Here is an 18093-nt window from a genome sequence, read left to right on the forward strand (position 1 = left end):
CAGTGGTTTCTTTTGAAACTTTTATCAGAAGTTTTTGATCTCTGTGGCCTTTTTTCATACCTAGAATGTGTCACCCAGTGCTGTTGTCTCTCTGGTGACTCACCTGCTGGCACTTCCCATTGCTCTTTAACTCACACTCCTAGTGACATTGTAATTGGTCCCATTTACATCTTTACCTCAACCTGTTTTAGTAAATACTAGAGACTAAAGTATGATAATTTTCAGGGAAAGCAGAACTAAGAGTGAATTTAATGGTGATATTCCACCCCCCMCACACACAATGGTACTTTTGATAGGCCATTAGGTTTCTAACGGGAGTTTCTCAAGTTCCTATGAAAAATAAAACTGTTATCCTGGCTAAGCATTTCATTTCAGACTTGCTTTCCCATTATCTCAAGTGCATTACTGTGTTACCTGCATTTCCGAAACCTCTTATGACTAGGCACAGACTCAAAGCTCTTGGATTTGGGTCTTTGACTTCTGACACATCATGGATAGGAAACACCTATCCAAGCCTCAGAGGTTCCAGCATTACAGGCCTGGTGATAAATGTGATGACTCTAAGTGAGGAATCTAAGTCAATGTTCAGTACTTATTACAAACTCTGGGTGTTGAAAAAATTACCAAGAACAGTTTCAATAGCTTCAAGACAGCACAATTTTGCTGATTTGCTGTGTACAGTCAGGCTCTGTTTCCAGTTGTGCAGTATGGTATTTGAGGMCGCAAGGCAGTATTGGGATTTCGGCTGCTGCTAAACATCATGAATTTCTTCATGCTGAAAGTGACATCGAAATGATACCCAGGAGTGGTGCAGGGCACCTCCCTACCCCAGTCAGTCTTTAGGGTCCCTCTGAGACCAACTGAAACMTTCTGCATCGGTGAAACATCTTGATCAGGTTTAGATTTGTGCTTTTTCCTTTACAGCACCTACATGAATAGTGTAGGCCCCTCATAACAGCACAAATCATAGTTTACTGTTGTCATAAGTAACAAAATAGAAACGAGGAAGCTATAATATTAATTGCCTTTGACTTGCAAAATTTCTTTTGGTATTTCACATTGTTTGCAAGGAACTGGGTATTTGGAATTTTCCTTTGGGAAATCTGGGTCATTAGAACAACATTCTGCAGCAAAACTTGGAAGTGTCTGAAGCAATCTGCTGCATAACAAATGCTTGCTTGGCAAAACAGCAGCTTCAAATGCTTGTGCTGTTTGCTCATATGGTTTCTCCCTACAGCCTGCTTGCTCATGAGGACTCTAAACTCTCCCTTGTAGTCTTCTGCCTGCCTCTGTTAATCAACATAATTTATTAACATTTCTTATCAGGGGTGGGGGGATATCTTTATATCTGTGTTGCATTTGATCCATACCAGGTTTATTGAAATATTGGACTTCAAGAGAAAAAAAAAGTATTTTATTTTCCTAATGAATTATGGTTCTCCTGTAGCAAATAGACGATCTTCCTTTAACTTTGAATGCCTCCGCCGACAAAGTAGTCAAGATGAAATACCGCTCTCTCCTTCCTTCCACCACCGCACTGCTTTACCACTTCACTTAATGCAACAGCAGGTAAATCCAAAACCTTTTTTAACTAATAGTTTTGTCATTTCAGCTTCTTCTACTTTCAAGGCTGTTTGAAACAGTGCTTTTGGGCTATGCTGTTTGCCTACACAATGCTGAAAGCGTGCATATGGAATGCTCTTTGAGTTGCTAGGCAAGGCTTCTCAAATGTCTACCTCCCAAATACACCGAAAGCAAATACCCCTGTAACTCTAAGTGTCCAGGACTGAATATTGGGCAACCATCTATCAATCTTTGCTGTTACTCAGTCATATTTGTGAGAGTCTGCAAGTACAACTTGCATATCTTCTGTGGCTCATTAAACTGCTCTGACTGTCTTAGGAAAGATAATGATTTCCACTAGCGTAGAGAATCCATACAGAATGCTTGTAAAATCATCAGGACCTGCCAGCTGTGCATGAACACTTGCATTCCTAAGTCAGCTGCATTTGATTTGATCACCTGGGTGAATTCCTGAAGATCTTTCACTGATTTACTGTATCAGAGGAAATAAAAAGATCTTTAAGTARGTAGTTTCAGGCAAATCCCTGTGTTTTCTCCATTTGTTCTTCCTTTACATGACTATTAAGTATCAGAAGGTGTCACTTTGCATATTGCTGCCTAAACAGTTGTTTTGAACTAACTGCTGAAATGAGAAACGAGCTTGAAATTGGCTGTTTGAGCCTGACTAACTTTTAAAATTTGTCCCCTTTTCAGGTTATGGCTGTTGCAGGTCTGGATTCCAGCAAAGCTCACAGACATTCACCGAGTCGGTCAACGCGCTCCTGGGCTACCCCGCCTGCAACCCCTCCGGTCAGGGACCGCTCACCGTATTACACGCCCCTGATCCAGGTTGATAGGGCTGACTCTACAGAGCAGATGAACGGCAGCCTGCCTTCTTTGCACAGGAGCTCTTGGTACACAGATGACCCTGATATTTCCTACCGAACATTTACACCAGCCAATTTAACTGTACCTAATGACTTTAGGCATAAACACAGTGACAAACAGAGGAGTGCAGACAGTTTGGTAGAAGCGGTAAGTGTTACAGAAACTTCTAAAGTAGACAAGAGTATCTGTCTATGTTTCTCTGTGTGTGTGTGTGTGTGTGTGTGTGTGTGTAAGTGTATAAAGCTTGTAGTTCAGTCCACGTTACCTCTAAGCATGTGGTATTTCAACTCCAAGACATTTTAGATGAAGACAGGGGAACTTTTCGTCCACTGTTATATTGTAAAGGTTTTCCACTGAATCTAAATCTTAACATTAGKGTCAGATTCCTGTATCACAGATGGAGATTTACTCCTTCTGTACAGGGTCCAAATGCATGACTGTGTGCTAATCAAGAATAAGAACTCTGTGAGTTAATAAAGGTCTGCTTTGTAGATATGATCAGGAAAATTAGGAATTCCTTCTTTGAAGGAGGGAGGGGGCTTTGAAGATAAAAGTATWTAGAAATTTCAAGTGTCCTAATTACTGTTCTTGCTTCCATCTATCACTTTCTGTTAATTTTCCGTTTCAAATGGGATAGCAGTTTTCTTTCATGTATTCTTAAGCACCTCAAATGAACCTGGAATTCTATATTTCATCCAATTGCTCCAATTACAATATCTGGGATTTATGAACTGTTGTCTTTAAGACATAAAACTGACATTTGAATTAATATATTGAGACTCTTAAGGGTCTAAACAAAGAAACAAAGTATCTTGCATTTACATTTTCTCAGGAGTTACTCAGTTATGTTATTACAAAATTGATACAGTGCAGTTTAGAGCTATTTGATTGTTCTTCATATATGCAGTTTTGCTGTAGATTGCTGTAGAGTTACATGGAGTTTCCAGAATTTTCCATAAATAAGAAATGTTTGCATAATTTAGCTGTTCTTCTGCAAGTGCACTGACTATTTCATTCTCTCCCCCTCATCCCTCTACCTGCCAGGTACTTATATCTGAAGGCCTAGGAAGGTATGCAAAGGACCCTAAATTTGTTTCAGCTACAAAACATGAGATTGCTGATGCCTGTGACATGACTATTGATGAGATGGAAAGTGCAGCAAGCAATCTTCTCAATGGAAATATTAGCAATGGGACCAGCGGGGATATGTTTCCCATATTAAGCAGACAAGATTATGAACTTCAAGATTTTGGTCCTGGGTACAGTGATGAAGAACCAGACACTGGACGATACGAAGAAGACTTAGCAGATGAAATGATATGCATTACAAGCTTATAGTATTTATAGTATGGAAAATGATTTTAATAACAGAAAAAAAAAAAAAAAAGTGCCTCACAGTTTAAAGATGCTAGGCACTAGCTGGAGCTAAGAACCAACTGAGTTTTGTACAAGCGAAGTAACGCCTCAAGGAAGCCATAACTAATAAACACATTATCTCCAGGCTGCTGAAATGGGGTGAGAGCTGCAGTGCATCAAGTCTCCTACCACAGAATCTTTGGTTCCTCTATAGGAAGAAAAGGTTATTATGAAACCATGCAGATTCTGACAATCAGTTTTTTGAGGGCTAGAGTTGGGATTTTGAGGTGTAATATCTTGCCTGTCCTTCAACCTTGTGCTGCTGTCTGTCATAGTAGAGCAGGATGTTGTCAATGAAAATGTCTGTATAAGTTCAGCAAAAAATTGTGTGGGGAATAACTACATGAGTGATGACAACCAAGAGTGTCATTACCTCAGCACTCGAGAGCATATCAGCTATTCACTGCATATCCATTYTGATACTGTTTTCAAACTCGCCTCCTGATTTCTTTTCTTAATGCTCTTCTAAAATAGTTTGTCATGCTCTACCTGTTAGAGATCATCAAAAAAAAAAGTTAGATACTATTGTCATATGTAACACCAGTTTACATAGGAAAATATCATTCAGATAGTCTGTTTTATGACTATCACGTTAAGGGCAAAATATACTGGAATAATTGCATTCTTACTAATGCACTTGCAACCAGGTTATAGTAGAATTAGATAAGATAGTTTGCTAAAAATTATATAGTAGAAATTATTGTAAATGAATTGTAATATACAATGATTTGTATTTGTAAAGAGATGTTCTATATTTTGTAATTATTGTACCGTAATTGAACTGCAGCAATATTTATGGACCCTGATTATTGTAACTCTCCACAGAATTCTAGATATAAGTATTTTTACTTGGAATATATAGATCTATAGCATAAATATTTAAATAGAGCCACTTCTCAGTATAAATCTCTTTTTTGGGATAAACTATCAAGTTTAAACTTGACAACACTTTTAATTTTTGAGTCAAATGCATCATTGTACATAAGGGATGCACAGCTGATTATCTGCAGTCTTATAATCAGAACGTGAAAGATTTGAAATTATTTTWACTTTTTAATTGACAATAAGCTGTGATTTTATTTTTGTATTAATCCCACGCTATAAATGTTAAAAATCATTAAAAAATCAGCAGGTTCATGCCAGAGTATCACGGGCAATTAGATAATTAGTTTTGACCAAGTGTATGACCCTAAGGTCATACCTTGATTATGTTTCATACTTTGGTTTCATACTTGGATATGAAACATCTAGGGCAGAAATTATTTCACAGGTAAGTGAAATTGCTTTACTTCAGTTCTGCATACTACTCTGCTCAGAAAGAAAAGGAATATGGTAGAAAAATTCTTCATAGAACCAAAAAAAAAGTTGATTATGTGAAAAATACACTACTTGGTTGCCTCTACCCTTCTTTTGCTCTATGTGTACTATTTCAAAGATTTATTTTTATGCAATTGAAAGAGGGCTTAGATATTGTTCACAATGCAGTAAAACCCTGGTATGACTTTGAGGCTAATACAACCTTGGAGGAAAATCAAAAGTGTTGAAAACTACTGTCTATTTTGTTAGCACTGGATAATAACGACTTGTTCTAACAAGTTATCTTATCAGGTTTTACCTGTAGTTCATATGCTAGAAAGCAATCCAGTTCACATTTTTAAAAATGTGATGTTTAACACATGTCAATAAACATTTTGTACATAATAACAATTTCCTATGAATACCTTACAAACTTCCTCTGGAATCATTCTTATTTCGAATGCCAGGATAAGTATTTAAAGGTTTGTAAATTATTTCTTGACCTACATCATTTTGTATTAAAACAAATGCAAAATGTTCTTCAGAATAAAACTGTGTAATAATTTTATTTACATGGGGCTCCTTTTACTAATAGTTTTTCACCAAGAAGTTCAAAAAGTTAAATTTTGTTTGCAGTGTTTGGACAGAGGAAGGGAATATGTGGAATATATCAGTCTACATGCAGTAGTACATATCATCAGTCTACATGCAGTAAGTATTTTAACCAAATATTTTAATACTGAAATAAGATATGTTTGGCTTCTCTCTACAATAACTTAGCTATGATTTTTGAAAAATGCCCAATTGCTTTTATTATTTTACAAACATATTTATGAGTGTACAGAATATGCATAATACAATCTCACTGTTCTTTTTTCCAGTGTTTATTTAACTCCCTCACTTGGTTGCAGATCAATTGAAATTAGACACTTGAAAAGGATTCTAAATTGTAGAAAGAGCACCAAAACTGATGTACAAAACTTTTGTGGCCTTAGAAGCCTGAGACAAAAAGCAGTTGGGGAAATGGCAATACTAATACCAGTTCTGTACATTTTAGCAGTGTTTCTTACACTGAAGTAACTTGAACCGTGTATGCAAAAAAAAATTTTAGGCAGTTTTTCTTTCTTAATCTGATTGTCCCCAGCTGGAGCCCTCCAACTGCCTGGAACATGTGTGAGAAGYTCTTACCCTGGAAATGCAGATCCCTCTCACAGGACACTGCTGGCTCAGGCCATGCTGTCAGGTCTAGTAACTTCCAAATTCCTAAGGCAAAATGTTTTTATAGTTAACTGTTCTTAAATACCTTAAATATCTCATTTACAAAAAAAAAAAAAAAAAAAAGTATCTGGATAAAATTCAGAAAATACAGAATAATATTGAATTGCATACATAACTAACTCTGAAATAGTCCTCCTGTCCTCTGCACGACAGCAAAACAGCCTCAAAGCAGCTAACTCAGCTAGCAGGCTGCAGGGCTGCGCAGAGCATGAACCTTGTAGCAGTTCTCAGGGTTCCTCCGCAGACTCATCGCACTCRGAAGCAAACAATTTTAGCAGGAAATGTGTATCAGCCAGTAGATACAGTGCAGGAGAAACTGTTTGTGGTTTTGTGATGCCTAAAGATTTCCCCAGGGAGCCAAAACTACCAAGTAACTGGGCTATTTCTTTAATACTGCATCAAAGGAATGAGATAAAGGAGCCTCAGCAGTATCAGTGGGGCTAAACAAATAACGCAACCACAGCTGCTCAACCCTGAAAATAATTTTGGTATTTAGAAGAGGAAGAATTTGCAAGGTACCTGTATATGTCTAAAACTGCTAGAAAAGGTAATGACGTTTTGGAAGAAATGCCCTATGTGGTTGCACAGAGCAGCAGCGTGTACCAGAGCATGCAGTCTGGCATGTAAACATCAGCTTGCAATTTCCTCATCTTTTAAAGCTTGACACATCAGAGTGTGGCTCTCTGTATCCTGTGGTTAGTTATGTAAGACAGTGGCTAGTTAATCCTCTGCAGTTGTATAACAGCAATCCCCACCGTAYATGCCTAGAGTGCAAAGCCATGTTATTAACCTGCAAATGCAGGGGCTCCAGTAGCTACTCCTTCCAAACTGCTGCTTGTTGCAGCTGGACTGCACTGGGAAAGTCTCACCAGTCTGTGTTAGAAATTGTGAGTACCCTGATGCTTATTCCAAATGAGACTGATACCTTAAATGAAAAATCATAAAAGCATTAGTCCTAAATAAACCCTATTTTCCACGAAAAGGAAGATTATACGAAGTTTGTTCTTTCTTCAAAAGCAGTTGCATCAGATGAATTATCTTATTGATACAGCTATCAATCACTTATTACTCAAATATTCTTGCTGCATCCTAAATTCCTAACAAATGCATCAAACAGAAAAGGTTTACCTGACTCCTCCTGGAGCAGACTTCACTGTTCTTGTTTTATGTCTTCAGTGCTTCTGTTTGCTTTTTTTGCAGATACTCCAGTGAATGAAGTTTTTTTTTCCTCAGTTAATAGCAAGGCTTCTCACCACTGCTTTGCAGCAGCACCAGGTAGAAGTATCTGCCTTAACATCTGCAGTTGTCCCTCTAGCCAGCATTTGAGTCAGCAGTTTTTTTACAGTCTGCTCAAACAGTGTAAAATTCTTTTTGTTTTTCTTGGAAAAAAACCCAACTACTTTATTCTTCTGTTCACTGAAAGTTCTGAGCAAACGATAAACAGGTTAGTCACTCACAGCTCTAAGGGCTGTATTTACAGTATTTTCAGTATGTTGTAGAAGTTTGGATGGTGACTTACTATTGCAGGTTTTTGTTATCCTCTGTGGGCTGATAACAGTCCTTTGCTTAGGATTACATTATCTGTTGTAATGTCTAAGATCGCAGAAGCATTTACTTTATGAATTTGCAACTTAGTCACTAGTTATTTCAGAATAATTAATAAATCCATATATAATTCTCAGTTCAGTATCTTTAGGTTTTTTTTATTCAGTATATGAAAGTTAAGACACAGAAAACAACCTTGAAAGACGACATATCATCCTTTACACATCTGAAAATATTTAAACAAAGATTTAATTCCTAACTAAAGTATAAACAGTGGTTCATTAAAATACCTGTCTTGTAAAAAAAAAAAAAAAAAAAAAAAAAAAAAAAAAAAAAACTTCACAGATCATCTGTATCTAATCTGATGCAGTGACTTTGAGTAGTTTTTCATTTAAAATCTATCTTGGCTTTAATATTTATTTATTTATTTATTTATAGTAAAGCTTGTGCAATAGTCAGGCACCATTTGGAATAGTTCCTGAGAAACTGTTTTTGACAAGCCTCGTCTCTGAGCAAAGGCCAGTAACGTTAAGGAAGATATGGAATGTGCAGGCGCTGCGGTTGGTGATAGACTGGTCTGACTGAGGCAGCTCAGACGGTGAATGGAAAGCTGCTAAGCTGCATACAAAAGGACAGTTTTGCAATGTACTTTTTACAAATATCAGCTCCTGTTCTGCACTTCTTAGAAAAATAATTCAAGTGTTTGGTAAGTACAATGAATATCTTCTTTCTGTATGCTAGGTAAGAATGCTGAGTATGGCTAAAGCTGACTTTCAGTGAGGGTTTGTAGACTCTACATTGTTCCCATTAAAAAAATAAAAATTCTGGACACGTATAGGTTCCCTGCTCTCCTTGGAATGCTAATACAACGTACTTAGTCTCAGGAATGGGTGAGTTTTAAATATATGCTTCCATTTCCTTAGCTAGTGTTGGCAGGATGCGGAGATTACTGGCTAGCTGTTATCCTGGCTAACCTGCTTACAAGAGTTAAAAATCCTTTCTTTGACTAACAGAGCATAACATAGTGATTTTCAAAGTAACGTGCATTAATATCTTCATGCAATTATACAGTGTAACTGGCTTACATGTGCAACTGACCCAGCATTTAGAAATAGCTTCTCTTCCAAAAAAAAAAAGTACCCCAAAAGTCATGCTAAACTAAAATGAACAGCTTAAACTAAATGATTTAAAAATTCATTAGATAGTGAAAGTCTAGTGGATCAAATTCRTAATTATTTTAACAAAGAGATACTGTTTTGCATGGCAATTATTTTTGGGGCATCTCCAGCAGGAGATASGAACATGCTGGTAAAAGCCAAAGTGGCAAGGGCGGAGAGAGAATGAAAACATTGGTTATCGCTGTGTTTCCAGGGTCTTGGGCCTATACACAGGAACATTTCTCTCACAAAGTGGTGGGAGCCCCTTAATTATATCCGCAGCCTTCTCTGCTATCATAATAGTTGGGGCATTCAGATTCCCACTGACAACACTAGGCATTATCGAGGCATCTACTACTCTCAAGTTTTCAACTCCAATTACTTTTGTTTGGGGATCCACTACAGCGGTGCTGTCTGCAGGCTGACCCATTTTACAGGTGCAGGAAGGGTGATAAGCACTATCAGCCTTCTGCCTTATGAATGCATCTATTTCTTTGTCAGACTGAACGTGGTTTCCTGGTTGAATTTCAGGCCCACAAAATTTTTCAAACGCTTTTTGAGCAAAGATCTCTCTGGTCAACTTGACACACTGGCGGAATTCCCAAATATCTCTTTCTGTATGGAGAGAAAACAAGATGAGTTTAACTACTCCCTTTACTTAACAATATTTCCCTGTACATAACATGAACAATAAAATCAAAGGAAAAAAATGGAGAAGTCTGAAAGCCACAATCAAGAAGAACTTCTTTTCTGAACTGCAAATATTTATATTCATTGTCCGTTGTATCACACACCCCAAGGATAAGCAAGCTAAGAATAGTTCTTGATTTGCCTGTACTCACTTTCTAGACAAGAACACTAGTCAGAACAGAGCGAACCAAGACCCACTGCTCAGAGCAGAGGGATGAGCAAAGAGGGTGGTGCTGCAGTCCTGAATTCTTTTGGGCTCACACAGTGTTTTTCACAATGATCTCTTTAATACTGACTTTTATAAGCAGAAAATAAATAACAATGTGTCAACCAACACTTCCTAATTGGTGTTGAATAGATCGGCTGACACAGGAAGGAATTAAGCAGACACGAGAGCAAAGAAAAGCTGCCTTTACCTGTTGACATATAGTTAGGTTCAATGATAGGATGGTCATTTGGGTTTGTAGTCTTCAACTTCAGCCAGCCCACGCTGGTGCTCCTCATGGGCCCCACGTGGACCTGCAGAACACCCATGTTTCAGAACTCAGTATGGTTCATTTTTTGCAATTCAAACTGTCTTTACAAATAAATCAAATTTTAGAAAAGGTAATGAAAAAGGCCAAAATGAAAATATTTTTCTATTTTATTTTCTATTAATTAGCTGTAAATATGATATTGTATGCTGGGGAAGGCAGAAATAYACCTGTGCTTCCAATTGATTTAAAGTTTTTAAATTAAAAAATGTAATTTTTCATTTAAAAGACAATCGTTCCAGTTTAGTGGTAGCTGAGTATTCAGAGGACTACTTTCATTACTGTAGAAAATACATTAGCAAGAATGAACAAGTACATTCAGTAACAGTTCCCTGGTGCTAGCAGAGATTTTTTTTTGCCATCTATATTACCTGTTGATACAAAAGATGACATAAAAGAAAAAAAAATTACAAGTTACAGACAAAATTATACACAGACAAGATTCTAAAGCAGGGCTTGCATTTGTATCAGTTAATAGGTATACTGCATCCTATCCCAATATAAACCTCTGCCCAAACTGTGGTGGAAAAGGGACCACCTTGTTTTGGTTTTGTGCAGTATCTGGCACAATCCACAGCACTGGCACTAAGGTACAGTGCAAACAGTACAACACATCCATATGTTAGAGATAAATGGCAAGATAATTTTGAGAGCAGTATCAAACAGTAAATCCATATTTTTCCTTCAGTGAAGGGGATCAGCCAACCTTTTATTATAATACAAATAATGCAAAAAAAGAAAACAGTATATAGCCAAATTATCCACATCCATAATAAATTGTAGGCCTCCTTGCTAACTGCCACGGACATTAGTGCAAGAGGCCTTTTGGCAGCTCACCTGATAAGCTTCCATGGTGGAAGGAACCCGACCATGATCAATCACCTGAGAAGGGAGAAAGTGGAACTGAATGTCAGGGTGAGGAACCCCCGCTTGACTTCGGATAAAACCACCAGACTCTAGATGAGCAGTTGCTCCCTCACCTAGAGAGTGTAAACAAGAGAGAAAAAGCCACTAAAGACATTAAAAAAAAAACATACAGAAATCGCTTCTTAACCCTTGCCTCACCACTATAAGTAACTGATATTCATAGAGGAAATTACAAGAATTTCCTTGTCTGCATACCTGTAAACTTCCAAAGCCATTCTAGACCAATTTTCACCATGTTAATTGGCTTTTGTGCATTATACAGAGTAATAGGCTTGGTGCACTTCTGCTGGACGTACACTTCCAAATGATCCTGGAGGTTCTGGCCCACTCCTGATTAAAAGGTTAAAAATGGGGTGCAGAGAGAAAAAAAAAGGGCGGGGGAGAGGAAATAGTTACTTCACACAGAAAAACTATATAGAATATTTGCTACCAGAAAATATAAGTGCAGAAAACAGAAAGCATAAATGGGAACTAAACTAACCCCTCACAAGGGCAATGATGATTAACAYCAAAACAAGTCATGTTGGTCTTTTGCTTGTGTCAGAATAAAGTTTTACACAAATGGCATACATATCTATGATTTGCTCTGAAGGTGCCAGATATGATTTCTGAATACCGCATCAGTTTTTCCAGTTTACAGGATATTTTCAAAAATCCATGTTATTCCTTCAATCTTTAGGTATAGACAGGACAATCTGCTGCGGATTAAAACTCTTCCTTCAAATTTCTAAATCTTAACTGAGCTGCTTTGCCTTGAGGCTGCTCACTGTCAATTTTCAGATGAACCAAGGAATGCTTTTACTTGATGGTCTTTGATTTGCATCCTTAGGAAGGCAAAAGGTGAAAAGAAATAAGAAAATTACCAGGAAGGTGGCAAACAACAGGGATTCCCAGTTTTTTTAGATCATCTGCATTGCCAATTCCAGACAACATGAGCAGCTGTGGAGAATTTATGGCACCTCCACTTAAAATAACTTCTTGACTGGCAAATGCCTAAAATGAAAGGAGCACAAAAGATCTAACATTATTAAGGCTGATCTGAATACAGGCAACAAATGACGAGGCTCTGCTAGGCTATGCCACGAGGGTTCAGTTTAGAYACCCTTCTCCCACCCCTCCCCATTCTAAGTGCTTTTTCTATCTTTCCAGAAGTTTCTGTAGAGAGAAASGATCAAGCTTTCAATTTGATCATTTCCATATTTATTCCCATGTTTTTAACGTGCTCCGGCTGTAGTTCAGCCAGGAATAGRGCTGCCAGCAACTCCATTGTTTCTTGTCAGGAAAAAACAAATCTATGATTGCATCAGCGTCCAGTGTCCACTGCGTTTTCTGCACGGGTTATTAAACAAAACCTGACACTCTTAAGGAGATTTTGAATTCAGAGTCAAGAGAGCTCAAAAATCCTCAGGAGCTCATTTCCTCAGTTGAACCAAGATTGAAGTTTGGTTTCTCTGCTCATTTAAGTCCTCAGAAGCCCCTTAGTCACTCACACACAACTGTGAAACCTCTGATAGCATACATCCATATATATGTGTGTGTATATATATATACACACACACACACACATATATATATTCTGTTTTGCTAACAGACTTTTCTGTGCTTCAGAGTTCATTTTCTAAAACCTTCTCTGCAATGTTTCTGGCACTTCTTTCCATTTTTGTCAAGATATTCTCACTTTTGCATTGCCAAAATCATCCTCTGTGTCATTCACATCTAGGCTCTACTGCTTTTTCCCTTTTCCTACAACTCTTAAATTTAGGATTAGGAAAACAAAAACAAAACAAAACAAAAACAAACTAAAAACCAAACTCCCCCTGTTGTGCTTTTCATTGTTAAAAGAGAAAAAGATGCGCTCAGTGAAAACACAGTCACAGACCTTTCCCTTTACTCTTTGAAAGGAGGGGATGGGGGCTCTGGGTCTTTTTCAGACTAGCCCTTCCTTTTCCAGTGAGGCGGCTCATGAACACCCATGTTCAATGCACTCCACTCTCCCTACTCACAGGTATTTTGCCTGTTGACATATGAGTTATTTGAGTGTTTTAGAGCAATACACATTTGCAGATGTAATACTGACATAATATGGACCTGGGAATATACATCCAGCAATACCAAACATCTGACAACAGCAAGCACACAGCACACCAGATATGCGATTATGTCTCTGAACCTCCTCTCATTACCCAGCAAAACCCACAGGGCTGCAAGATSCTGCATTGCTCAGCTCCTGCTCCTCCTCTTTTGTAGAATTTAAGGTGCTATCCTGAGTTGCTCCTTGTTTTTATTTTAGGTGGGATACTTAGCTTCTAAAGCAACATGAAGAAAAGAAGTGTTAATTGTTTCTGTAGTATAGTGACAGTTAACAGATTTTCAAGGAAAGTATATTAATTTGTAATAATGATCTCATTTTTGAATAACACCACGTCTATACAGAATGATAGTGAATGAGATTTTTCTTCATTATTAAATTAAAATCTCAAAAGAAAATAAATCAATTTTCAAAGAAAAGACCAGCATTTCAGCAAAACAGTGAATATGCTGAGACAGGGTGTGATTACAGCATAGGTTCCTCCCAAACACTCCTGAGAAACAAGATACAGGCTGTCCCTCAGGTATGAAGTGGGAATGTAGGGAAATATAACTGGGAGGTTAATATCTGAATCAATATAACTGACATACCACGTACTGTAAAGTAATTCACAAGGAATCACATACTGGAAAAAAACTCACAATATAGCATCTTAAAAGAGGATTTCATACATTTTGTGAAGATGACACTTTTTAACAAACCTTTTTTTTTTTTCAAAACAGTATTTTAGTTTTGCTTTAACTAATATCTTTCATACAGAAAAGTAAAATTTCTTACCTTTTTGCTTTGCCCGTTTTCCATATACTCAACACCAATGGCTTTTGTTCCTTGAAACAAGATTTTTGTTACTATTGTCTTCTGTGTGATTGACAAATTTGGGCGTGATATGGCTGGCCGGAGGTAAGCACTAGCTGTGCTCCATCGTTGACCTGCAGTGCATATTTACACTAAATATCAAAGTAGCCATGCTCATCATCAGCAAGATTTTCCTGAAGAGCAATCAGGATAGTTATATAGGAAAAAGGAGGAAACATTCCCATGTAGCGTTCAAAGCAAATGTGATGCAATGTAATAACTAAAGATTTTAACACATTGARCTTCTCAAAGCTATTCTGAAAACTACCTTCCTATCCAAAATTAGCTATGGATTAAGACTTGCAAGCTAATATAATATTCACTGAAACACACACTAGCCTGGTAGGAAGCTGCTGTAAAATGAACAGGGAACATAGCTAGAGTGCAGTAATTCTTTACTAAGCCAAATAACCAAATGGCATTTAGCATGGGTTATAGGTCTCTATTCCATAGAACTATTGATGCTTCAGACACACGTCTTACAGAACCCTTTGTGATTTACCTTTGTGTACAGTCATATCCATCCAGCCAAATCCTTCTTGCTGATAACCATTCATGTCATCTGTGAATGGATACCCGGCTTGCTGGGCTGCCTCCAGGAACGCATGATGAAGAGGATTGTTTGTTTTCCCCCTTGACACATACAGAGGTCCGTTTCCTCCTCTGTACTGATCTGGTCCCAGTTCATGTGTCTGTGCCTTCTTAAAATAAGGCAAGCAATGCTCGTAGTCCCATCCCACAGCCCCTTCCCTGCTCCACCGGTTATAATCCTCAGCGTGCCCACGGATGTACACCATAGCATTGAGGGACGAGGAGCCGCCCCACACCCTGCCGCGGGGCCAGTACATAACTCGGTTGTCCATGTGCTTTTGTGGCCTTGTGTGGTAGTACCAGTTATATTTCTCATCGCAGAGGTTATACGTTAATGCAGCAGGCATGTGAATCTTCCACATCAGTCTTTTGCTCCCCAGAAGGGTGTCTTTAGGGCCTGCTTCCAAAAGCAACGCAGTACTGAGASGGTCCTCGGTCAGTCTGCTGGCCAGCACACACCCTGCTGAGCCGGCGCCAACGATCACGTAGTTGTGAGAACTCGCAGTGCCAGGACTAAGCCGAGAGAGCRCGCGCGAGGCTGGAAACCTGCTGCCCAACTCCTTCCGTAGTGCGCGTGCTCCCAAGAGCGCTCCCGCTGCTCGGCGCATTTCACTCACAGGGCTGTAACATCTAACTCCGATTAAATATGACATCTTTACTAATAGCATCGTTCTTGTGGGAATTGTCATAAAATCCAAAGTTTTTCCCTAGAAAAACAGCATAAAAGTCCCAAATAAGATGTAAGACTCATTACAGTGTATGGTCTCTAAAAGAGCAGTTATTTTCAACACGAAAGGTGCACATGCTAATGGTTTCTTAGCCACTTAGCAACTACTTAGAACTACTGTAAGATATTGTAGTTTTGTTGCAAAGGGCAGCAGATGTTGGAAAGATACAGCAGGTCAAAACATCTTTCCTTAACAGTTTGTGTTATCCCAGGATTTGGATTTCCTTCTGATTCCTGAGGTAGCTACAGGAAGCACCACGAGTTTTTCAAGTCTTTGCCAAAACCATAATGATGGAAAGCTTTACTTATTCAGTAGTCTCACTCCATCTACCTCTTGTAAAAGTAAATTTAAGAAAAGATCTCTGCCACTCAGTGCTACTGGATGACCAATTCACAACAGTGAAAATGATGAGAATGTCAGACCTCACCTGTGACAATGTCACCACAAAACACATGCTTAACAGTGAACCTCATTTTCAACTATCTCAAAAGTGAAAAAAATGACTTTTTTTGAGGCAAAGACAATGTTTGAAACTTCTACAAAATGAACAAACAGATGCATTGGAAAAGAGTTGGCTCTGTTAAAAAAAAAAAAAAAAAGAGAGAGAGAGAGAAATGGCAGGAGAGAAATTGATTTCAGAGTAAAAAGTGAAAACACCTGATTCTCATATGGCAGATTCAAAATGGATCCCAGCTGAAGACAGGGGGCTGCTTTTTATATGGTAGCTTGGTAAAGCAAAAGGTTTGGTGGCTTCTTGTGACATAGCAGAGAAAAAAAACACAAAAGGTAGAGTGTCTTTATTTGTTTTTAAATCATTTTACTGTTGTTCATTAATACTGTATTTCTATAGTGTTTTAATTTTGGAATTGATGAATCGTGGTTCATCGATTTGGAACTGATGAATCATTTAGATGTAGGGCTTATGGTGTTGGTGGCACAGGGGCCGTGTAATCTCAGAAAGATACCCTACCTCTACAAGATGAATTTTGTTTGTGACAGTGAAGGTTTATTGTGATAGGTAAAGTGTTCAAACTTACCTCTGAAGAAAGAGGAACTTTCAAATTTTGGTTTTAAAGATGGTCAATGCTTATTATTTATATACCTGGAGTTCACAAACTCCAGAACAAAATGTAGCCTCCTTGGTTTGGTGTGGGCTCCATAAGGTTATTAAAAGTTACCTTAATTTCTGACCAAAGTGTTGGCTGCTACATCCAGATTTATTTTTTTCTGTTGTCAAGAACTAAGGCAGTGCTTGTAGGAACTGTATTTGAATATGTGTTTCCCAGTTCCTAGTTTTCAGCTTGGAAGCRTGGAGTTATTATCTTAACAAAGGTCCATGAGGCTACAGGGTGTGGTGGGGCAGCTGCCTATGGAATTTAGCTAGTAAGGAGCTTGAGCTTTGAGGCTGTGCTTCTAAGCAGGGCCTAAAGACACGTTTTAAAAGAGCGGAGTGAGGAAGGACATCTTAGCAGCAAAATCCAGTTGCTACAACACAAGAGTAACGTGTGTAGTTGTAAGCCATRTAACTGAGTGGGCTGTGGAGTTCCAAAACTACATGTTTGGAGATGGGTTTATGATTGCAAACGTGTCTGAAGGTAACACCAGGCTTGCATGGTAAATAAAGCAGTCTAAGAAAGTTACAGGACACTGGGCAGCATTAGAGTTAGCCCAGCAGATCTGTCCAGTTTTTAATCTAACTGAAACTTTAACTGAACTGAAAATCAGATTGAAACAAAAAAAGCTGGGTGCCTAATTGGTTACAGCTGTCCTTGCCTGGGCTAGAAAGCAGACACACCAGCCAGGAATGGTGCACACGGTTTTGACTACTCCATCACATACATGGATCAGATTTAGATTGAAATGTTACTTCATGTTTTTCTTTGTTTTATTGCTTATCAATATGTTTATTTATGTTGGAAAAATACTAAATGGGACCATAGGGGCAGCATGACACTTGAGATGAAGAACTATATTTTAATGCTCAGAAAGTGGGTAGGAAGTGAAGCTGGTTAACAGACCCTCACATGTGGACGTTCATGAAGGTCTGTGGCTTTAGCAAAGCGTGGAGGTTGGAACCGACCTTTGCCATTCGATGTGGGCTCAGCAGCTGCAGGGTACGAGGCAGGTTTTGGAGCAGGAGCCCCTGTGTGTGCCTGGGCCTGCCGGAGGGCTCTGCCTGAGCCGCCTTCCTTTGGACCTGGCCTGGAGCAGCTGGGTGAATTTCCGCCCTCTGTTATTTACCGGGGTGAAAATAATGATCACCGGGCTCCCTGTGTGCCCAGCAGAGCCGTGGGGGGCTGCGGGGGGCCGCTGCCCAGAGTGGCTCCCGCTGCTCCCCTGTGGGCACCTCGGGAGCCAAGTTTCACTTCGGGAAAGCCGAAGSGAAGCGGGTCGGCGGTTTCAAACCGAAGCTGTTTTCACTTCTGTCGGACCCGACCGCTGCCCGCCGGGGGAGGCCGGGCCCCGCGCGGCTCCGCGGCCGCCCTCGCCTCGCCCTCTCTGCGCGCTGCCCTACGGGCCGACCCGCCGCGCGCTCC

General features: G+C 39.0%; 2 protein-coding genes across 3 annotated transcripts in view; one reads left to right on the top strand and one right to left on the bottom strand.

Moving 5' to 3' along the window:
* The window catches only part of CACNA1D (calcium voltage-gated channel subunit alpha1 D), a 138458-nt gene extending 132893 nt beyond the window's left edge, over positions 1 to 5565 (top strand). For both annotated transcript variants that reach the window (XM_026046066.1, XM_026046065.1), the window contains exons 47-49: positions 1448 to 1569; positions 2278 to 2598; positions 3496 to 5565. In XM_026046066.1, the coding sequence (XP_025901851.1) occupies positions 1448 to 1569; positions 2278 to 2598; positions 3496 to 3789 (737 nt within the window). In that variant the 3' untranslated portion in view covers positions 3790 to 5565. The remainder of the gene's footprint in view (positions 1 to 1447; positions 1570 to 2277; positions 2599 to 3495) is intronic.
* A 2956-nt stretch (positions 5566 to 8521) lies between these two features.
* Positions 8522 to 15506, bottom strand: CHDH (choline dehydrogenase). Its single transcript, XM_026046133.1, has 7 exons — positions 14740 to 15506; positions 14160 to 14311; positions 12157 to 12286; positions 11489 to 11623; positions 11204 to 11346; positions 10250 to 10352; positions 8522 to 9758 (listed from the first exon to the last, which is right to left on the bottom strand). The coding sequence occupies exons 1-7, from the start codon at positions 15494 to 15496 to the stop codon at positions 9340 to 9342; spliced, it is 1839 nt and encodes a 612-aa protein (XP_025901918.1). The 5' UTR covers positions 15497 to 15506; the 3' UTR covers positions 8522 to 9339.
* Positions 15507 to 18093: the final 2587 nt, after the last annotated feature.

Source organism: Nothoprocta perdicaria, unplaced genomic scaffold, assembly GCF_003342845.1.
Source record: "Nothoprocta perdicaria isolate Ctin4 unplaced genomic scaffold, notPer1 scaffold_42, whole genome shotgun sequence".
NCBI classification, from domain to species: Eukaryota; Metazoa; Chordata; class Aves; order Tinamiformes; family Tinamidae; genus Nothoprocta; species Nothoprocta perdicaria.